The sequence below is a fragment of the Labrus bergylta genome, chromosome 1 (assembly GCF_963930695.1).
Source record: "Labrus bergylta chromosome 1, fLabBer1.1, whole genome shotgun sequence".
Lineage (NCBI taxonomy): Eukaryota > Metazoa > Chordata > Actinopteri > Labriformes > Labridae > Labrus > Labrus bergylta.
Window position 1 is genome coordinate 2,817,028 of NC_089195.1, and position 8,635 is coordinate 2,825,662.

The following is an 8,635-nucleotide window of genomic DNA, read 5'->3' on the forward strand; positions in this document are numbered from 1 at the left end:
TCTCTCTCTCATTCTCTCTCTTTTCCTTTCCCACTTGCACTCCTTTAATGTCTCCCTCCTGATTTGGAGATGGCTCTGTCTCCCATGATGCACCAGCCCCAGGCAGCGGGGGCCCCGTGCAGGGCTGGCGCTCCTTTGCCAGCAGCTCTGCTTGCCTTTCTTCTTCTTCCCTTCATCGTGTCTACAAGAGATGAGAGGAACAACAAAAAAAAGAATCAAAATCAAGAAAGCCAGTGTGCCAATAACAAAAAAGTAGAGAGGGAGAGAGAGGATGTCGGCGCATATAGTTAAAGAAAAAGGAGGATAATGTGACTAGAGTACCTCTGAGCTGCCCTGCATGCAGCCGGGAAATAAATTACTACTTCCCCTCAGATCTTCCCAGTATTTGACTCCTCTATCCTCTCCCTCCCTGTTTTCCCTCCTTCTCTTTGTCGCTCTCTCTCTCTGCTCCCATTGCCACTTCACCACCGCCACATCTCTATCTTCTTTCTTTTTTTCATGCTGTTAATTTTGTCCTCCTCTCCCTTTTTTTCTTCCCCTTTCCTCTTCTCTGTCGATATCTGGCTTTATTCGGAGATTTAAAGCTGCGTGTCCCTCCCACCCCTAGTGTGCGTTTGATGTTTGACAAGGGCCCTTTGAAGTGTACTGACTTCAGAGGCTGCCTAGCTGATGGCTTGGTCGGGCTACAGAGGGTGCAGGCAGGGGGCCTCCCCTCCGAGCGAGACCAACTGCTACCCCGCCATTGCAACCCCCTTTCTCTCCCCTCGCCCAGCAGCCTGGCACTGCAAGGGCACTGGGCATGAGAAGATTTTGGAGGGGCGGGTGGTGGAGAGGGTTCAGGTCTAGCTCGAGGGCAAGGGCATCTGGATTAGGGCTTTTGGAAGAGTAGCACGCTTTTTGGAACAAGACAGGATTAGGGCAAGGGCAGTGTGATTAATGCAACATATTGCATCTGTCAGAAACACTACTTAGTTACACTCACGCTCACTAAAGCATCCCTCTTCTCTCTTGTTCACCTGCAGAGGACACACCGGTTGCCTAAGGAGATGACCCCCGTTGACCCCTCAGCCTTTGCTGCCCAGCTCATTGCCGACTGGAGAAGCTGAAGAGAGAGCAGGACACCATGAGCTCGCTCGAGGAGAGGCTGCAGCAGATCCAGGAGGTACGGATTCAGCCACACCTTTCCAAAGAGTTTGGACAATAGACCTGTAAAATAAAAATGAACTCTGTATGATGGTATCACAGCCACCAAATGCCTGTATGGCAGCATTGGTATTTCGAAGAACAGGGAAGACCAAGGGATTTGAAAAGTCTGTCTTGGTTTAACTATTTCCCTTTTCCTCCTCTGTCCTCCACGACTTCATCAAGAGGAACTTTCAAACTTATGTTTCTAGGCACAATTGAAGTTTCTTCAAATAGTTAGCACTTAGATAGTCTCCAAGGTGCACGTTTGCTGAGTATGTGTGGTACCAGTCTCTTTGTGAAGCTCAGGCACACTCTGCATTATAGATGAAGTGCACCCAAAGCCTGTTAGTGAAGATAACAGTGGAGCAAAAAGAGAACTCAAATCAAGTTATCCAGCCGTTTGCTCTCACCGACTTCACAGGAAGATAGATATAACTTTTTGTAAGCTGAGACAGAACTTTCATGACTTGCTTTCAACATGTGACAATGTGTGAGTGTATGTTCAGGTCTTAAACTCTTCTTCTTTTTGTCCGTACAGGAGGAGGAAAGAGAGGAGAGCAGCGACCTCACAAGCAGCACCCCCCTTAATCACCCTCTGCTCCCGTCAAGCAGTCAATGTGATGAAGACCCCCAGGCTATCCTAGATGAGCACCTATCCCGGGTCTTGAAGACACCCGGCTGCCAGTCACCAGGTTTTGTTAGACACTCACCACGCTCGAGCTCACCGGATCGGACTGGTGCAACAGTGTCCTCTGGCCACGGGCCCTTCTTTGGTGCTTATCCTGGGGCCCCCAAGGTTCTGCTGACAGGCAGACCATCCACAAAGCACATCCACCACCACTACATCCACCATCATCACGCTGGGCCTAAGACCAAGGAGCAGATTGAGGCCGAAGCGGCCCAACGCGTGCAGTGCCTCTGCCCTCCAGGGGGCGCCAATTATTCCGACTTTACCCCAGGGTAAGTGTAACTTTTGAGTTGTGCTGGAAAAAGTTGCTAGTCAGAATTGTTCATTAGTCATTAGTGCCTGATTACTTATTATATTTACTGTGTTGAAACGTCTTTGCCTCTTGTACTAACTTCCACTCTTTACGTCTTCCTTAAAGTCGCTGCAGCACTTTGTCCAGGCGGCCGGTCAAGGCCACAGATGAGGGTGTGTCTTCGCCCCACCTTCCCCTCGATGCCACAGACCGCTCTCAGAATGTTTGGCAGTGGATCCTTGAGAGTGAGAGACAGGGCAAGCACAAGCCCCACAGGTATGTTACCGGGAAGCAATTAACTCATTGTTGGTACCAAACTGTTGTATTCAGACTCAGCTCATGGTACATGTTTCTCTTGTTATCCTAACAGCACTCAAGGTCTTAAGAAGTCCACCCCACTGGACTCCAAAGCTCTGCCGAGTCGGACTCACTCCTCTTGGGGCGGAGGTGGCATCGGCAGTGGGGCTCATCTCCGGGGCCACCACCCAGGTCACCCATTCATCCAGGACCCAGCCATGCCACCCCTGCCTCCACCCAACACGCTGGCACAGCTAGAGGAGGCCTGCCGCAGACTAGAGGAGGTCTCCAAGCCGCCGAAACAAAGGTAGGTAAACCTGCTCATACTCAATACATACAATACTAAATACTAGTACACATACATATAGACCGTCTAACACATGAGAATATACTATATTATGGTGATCTGTGATTCCTCTTCATATCAATGTGGGTATTAATTAGCCATTGATCGATGGTATTTTTGACAGGCATTTAACTGCAGCCAGCAGCCTTCAGAGAGACAGGAGCCATTCAGCAGCTGCCTTCCCCACTGGAGGCAGCCCTATAGCCAGCCCTGGACTCCAAACAGACGAGTATGTTTAACTTCTTCTACTGCACGATCCTGTCTTTGTTTCCATAGCCCTTTATACAAACTGTCTTTGTATATCACTCTCTAACTCACGGAATACATTTCCCATACACATAGATGTTTTTTTTTAGCATTCCCTTTTTTTTGTGTTTTTCACCCACTTCCTCACAAATCTTCTTGCTCTCTCTTCTTAAAAAAAAAAGAGACTTTGTGAGTCAGCATAGCTATGTCTTTGAACTCCTCTTCTCGAGCCTTTTAATCATTTAAGATTAAACATGCTTTAATGCAAAAAATCCCAGCTTCCCACATGTATCCCCTAAACTCACCACTGGAACACAACAAAGATGTTTAAAGTAGCCTCTGGTTCCTCAAATGTATTGGCCCCCTTCATACATTTGTTGGTAAAGAGTTTTATGTGTTTGATTTCAAGTCTGTTGTGCTTTTTTCAATTGTTACTTTTTCCCCGAGTGCAGCTGGTTAAAAGCATTTTCATTTTGCATTTTCAGGTCGAAGGAGCTCGTGGTCACCTACTTCTTCTGTGGTGAGGAGATTCCTTATCGCAGCATGATGAAGACCCACTGCCTCACCCTGGGACATTTCAAGGAACAGCTAAGCAAGAAAGGAAATTACCGGTAAATATGAACCACTGACAACAGATCACAGTACAATAACCAAAACATAGATAGATATATTACTGACTATTAGTAGAGGTAAATAACCGTTTGTGTCTTTGCATTGTGCTTGAATAAGCTTGTCCGCTGAGTGGGAGTGTTACATTTTGGAGGCCAATAGTTGAGGAGAAACTGGGCTGATCCGCTGTATTCATGGCTTCCAGAGAGAGGGGAGAGGAGGAGGAGGGGGAAGGGAGGGGGTCTGGGGCAAATCTTTTCAAACATCTGGTACTGATTTCCATGGTAAGGCAGCCTTAATAAATATGGCTTTGAAGCCTGGGACATTTTATTTTGTGCACAAAGACCATTGCAAGGCCTTTAGATTCCTCCTCCACACTATTGCATCATGCATTAAAATCAGATGCCGCCTGCACTTTCTTCTGTTGAAGTCTGATAGCAGTTAACACAGCAAAAGTACCTCCTGTCAGGATCGAATGATGGGGAGGGGGGATCTTATTAAGCAGTTTGACAAATAATGGCTAGTTAGTTTCAAAACATTCATATCGGGAAGTCCAGGCTTGCCAAATCAAGTAACTGCTCCAGGACTGCGTAGGTTGTATCCCACTGAAAAGACATAAAGCCTGCATGCCCATGACATCAACATTAGGTTGCAGCCACATCTGCTTGTTGGGCAAGAGAGATGAAGGCCTGCAAACAGTCATTGCACCCCTGCTATCCCATAACTCTTCAGCAAGCAAAGAAAAGGGGGAGGGGAGGTGGGGATGAAGCGTCTGGCTTCAATGGCAGCAGAATGTGTGGAGTTGGTTAATTTGGACATGGCAGCGTTACAGTGGAGAACGGTACGCCGCTGCTCTGCCAGACGATATTGGTGCCAGATGTTGCGAGAGAGAGAGAAAAATCCTGCCACATAAAACATGTTCCTGTGGAAAGAGTTCTTCTGTCTCTCATTCTCTGAAACAAAGTGATGACTTTGAACTATTTGTGAGTGAAAATGTGGCATTTTCCTCTGAAAAAAAAAATCCAGCCAATTAAAACTGAGAACTATAATTGAATTTTCTGGTTTCCGCTTATGAAGATCGAATGGCCTATTCCCCACCCAAGTTGGTTTAGAGAAAAGCTTTGCTGAAGTGCCATTACACCCCCGTCACATCGCTGCATACTCTTTTTAGAAAGTGTTGTAGCCTGGATAACACAATGTCCTCCTCCTCCATTTGTTTGGAATTACAATCAACATGGAAAATAAAACTGTATGTGCGCTTTTTTTGTACACCCCTTCTTACATGTGTTGTTTGAATGACTCTAAGCTCATAAAACACTTTTCTCCCATTTTTTTGTATTCTGAACACAGGCACACATGGGCAAAATGAGACATTTTTCCATTACAAAGCTTATCATTAAATCCCCTCCTGCTGATCTTTTGCTGGGTTTAAAGCAGAGAAGAGAAATCATTAGGAGCTCCAGGAGACTTCACAGTCACTGGAACTGGGCTAACCCTGGGAGTTATCTCTGCTTGAGAGAAGGAGAAGAGTGGGCTAGCTAGGTGACCTGTGACCTCCAGGAGACCGTCTGAGCTGTAGCCCCCCCCCCCCAGGGTAAAGCTCCTCTGGCTCGGCCAACTTCCAACCTATCACACCCGCTCACAGAGCCAAGAAAGGCCTGCACTCCGCTTCCCCCTGTTTTTCTTCACTTCCTACTCCGTCTTTTTTTCCTCTATTCTCTGCTGGTGATCGGAGAGTTGCCCAAAGTGTGTGTGTGTGTGTGTGTGTGTGTGTGTGTGTGTGTGTGTGTGTGTGTGTGTGTGTGTGTGTGTGTGTGTGTGTGTGTGTGTGTGTGTGTGTGTGTGTGTGTGTGTGTGTGTGTGTGTGTGTGTGTGTGTGTGTGTGTGTGTGTGTGTGTGTGTGTCTTTGACAGCCAGTGTGTCTAAAAGAGAAACATAAGGCATGTGCATGTTTATGTACAAGCAGCAGTGTGCTCTTGCAGTCACAGGCAGACTCCAAGGCACCTGGAATGTCAACCTGTGTGACAGAAAGGCCCTTCATTTGACAGCTAGTCCAATTAGAAGCCATGGAGACAAAGAGAGGGAGGGGGCAATGCTGAGGAGAGAGGCAGGGGGGGGGGGCTCAAGACAGCCTCTAATTAACCCTTCAACTTTAATAAGACCTTGCAGGACAGATAGGCATCTGCAGAATGGCCAGCAGTCAGGATAAACAAGTGGATGAGGAGACGAGCACACATGGATGAACATGCGCACACACACATGCACACACACACAGACTCACACAAAGAGACTGTTTCTAGCAGCTTGAATTATCACAGGGAGTGTTTAAACGGAGGGTTCTGCTCTGTTTGTGCAGCGGTGTGATGTGGAGTCAGGCACTGCCTTTGAAGTGTGCAGCGATGGCATTGAAGGCTATGACTAAGTTGTTTTGAGCAGGATCCATTTCTGGCTCTCAGAGTGCGCGTGTTTGTGTTTGATTTGGACTAAAGGGAGTTGTGCACGAGCCTGTATATGGAAGTAGTCACGTAGGTGCCTCAAAGCGTTTTTTTAAAACACGATGAAATGTATCAGATGCACTCTTGCTGCCACTCTGTCAGGTTTCGTTTTGGTTCAATTTTTAGTTTTTTCTTTCACGTAACACCTACACCCAACATCTCTAATCACAGACCTCTCTCTTTGTTTTTCCTCCTCAGGTACTACTTCAAGAAAGCCAGTGATGAGTTTGAGTGCGGCGCAGTGTTTGAGGAAGTTTGGGAGGATGCCACCGTGTTGCCCATGTATGAGGGCAAAGTCCTGGGCAAGGTGGAGAGGATGGACTAAAAAGCCTGTTTGCTGCCAACCAACCGATGCCCTTCCCCGCCCAAACCCAAAGCTAAAACTGTCCCTAAAAACCTTGAGCGAAAGACTCTGTATAATTAAGATAAAACACTCTGGACTTTTTTTGATTGTTTTTAATTTTTTTGTTTTTTCGTATTTCTTAATATTAAGCTAAACAGAGTTAATATATCCAGCACAAAAGGAGTGATTGAAGGAAGACGAGCCAATGAAGTATGCCGAACACAGAGGAGGTGCCGCCTCTCCCTGACTTTTATCAACCAATCAGCCTTAGAAATACAAGGGAATGGCATGAGAGACTTTTAAAGACCAATACATGAATGATGATGATGATTGCAGGCCAGTGGGGGAGGGGGAAGACCCCGCCGCTTCTTGAATATAACCACTGAAGATGTAGATGACTGTTTTGTTGTGATGTATTGAGAGACTGACGGTGCGTCCACATCGGCCTTCAGGGCCAAGTGAGACGGACTAGCAGGCGCTGAAGAAAATAACGACACCAACCTGCTCTTACACTCCAACATCATTACAAAAACGTCTGAACATGTGCATATACATACCTGCATATATGTATACATACATGTATCATATATTTAGATGTTTTTTGTCATGAGTTGAAAGTTTTTTTAACAAGTATTTATTGAAAAACAGCCCCCCCCCTGTCCTCTACCTTAGACTTCTTAAACCTGTGTCCCCCCACCCCATCTTTCCAGCCAATGGGCAAGCTGCTTTGAATGTTGGGAGAATACAGTGGTGATGTTTGTTTGTTTTTGTTTGTTTTTTTACTTTTTACACAAAGGATGTGACACTAGCCTAGCACCTCCCACAGCCTTGTTGCCCCGTCTGACCCAAACTAACAACCTTAGCAGGGGTCTGGTCCGAGGCGTGCTCCCTCCACTACTCTAATGGTCAATCTGAGTCTTATATGCTGCTGATAGTTTGTAATGTTAACTTTGTCACACTAGTATTTCCTCTCCCTCATTGTCTACCCCGACTTTTCTTTTTTTCCCTCAGTCTGGCAACAGAGCTCAATCTTTTTGTTGTGCCTTTGTTTGTAAACCAGGCATTGCACAGGGGGGATGGGGGGTAAAGGGGGGGGTGTAAAAAAAACAGTTGCAGATGCACACAGAGAGGAGACCTGAAGCACAAGTTGTACCATCTAATAATGGTAGTGTTTACAGCCCACACACCAGAATAACTTGTGCTAACAAGAACCAGTTTGGGTCACTGAGAACGACTTCTCAATGAAGTCAGCTAGCGTGTCAAAAAAAACAAAACAAGTTTAAAAATCATTGAAGAACCATGGCTACTTTGAATGTAGTTACATTAACATCGTATATAGCACAGCTCCTGTATACATTGTAATTATGCATTCTGAAGTATGGATACTGTCACATGTGATGCACACACTCACATAAACAACACACACACACACACACACACACTGTCGCTGGTGTTTTGAGTACAGCACCTGTGCCTACATGGATGCCATACCATGTGCTACCCTGTTTCAGGGTTTTAATATATATCCCTTGGTTTTCAGAAGGGTTTTATGTTGAGAAGATATTTTTATGCTTTTAATAATATCCTGTAACCATGTTTTTGTTTGTTTTTACACCACAGCCTTTTTTTGTTTCATTCTATCTAAACTGTAAATTATACATTATATAAAGAGTTTCATTTAAAGATTTACATGGACCTATAATTATTGTAATTATTGAGAGATGTAGCCTTTATTAAAGTTTTATATTTTTCAAATGAAAGCTGTTGTGCTGGAAATTGTTTATTTCACAAATCTCAAGAGTTCCATAATGACTGTGTTTGCCTTTTTCTTTCATATCATCATGATTATCATGCTAATGTTCATATGAATGTTTGGTCAATTAGAAGAGAAAATCATCATTCGTGAAATGTCATTTATGAAGGTTACTTAGAAGCTACAAAGGTAGACTAGAGTCTTTTACCACTTAAAGTTTCTGACAAAGCGGCTGGTCTATGGATTTATACACGTTAGAAGATGATATACTTCATTTATCCTGCGAGGGGAAGTTACATTTTTACACTGTTGTTGAAAATACACTCACACAAACAGGATCCTAAAGAGGGTCACTAATGGAGAGATGTCAGAGTGAGGGGC

At 45.2% G+C, this 8,635-nt stretch overlaps 1 protein-coding gene across 1 annotated transcript in view; it reads left to right on the top strand.

The window, feature by feature from the left end:
* The window catches only part of LOC109998321 (axin-2-like), a 16,755-nt gene extending 8,494 nt beyond the window's left edge, over positions 1 to 8,261 (top strand). Inside the window, 8 exon segments of the mRNA XM_065961784.1 lie at positions 1,023 to 1,089; positions 1,092 to 1,162; positions 1,724 to 2,145; positions 2,292 to 2,441; positions 2,536 to 2,769; positions 2,933 to 3,037; positions 3,540 to 3,665; positions 6,357 to 8,261. Coding sequence (XP_065817856.1) covers positions 1,023 to 1,089; positions 1,092 to 1,162; positions 1,724 to 2,145; positions 2,292 to 2,441; positions 2,536 to 2,769; positions 2,933 to 3,037; positions 3,540 to 3,665; positions 6,357 to 6,483 — 1,302 coding nt within the window. The 3' untranslated portion in view covers positions 6,484 to 8,261.
* Positions 8,262 to 8,635: the final 374 nt, after the last annotated feature.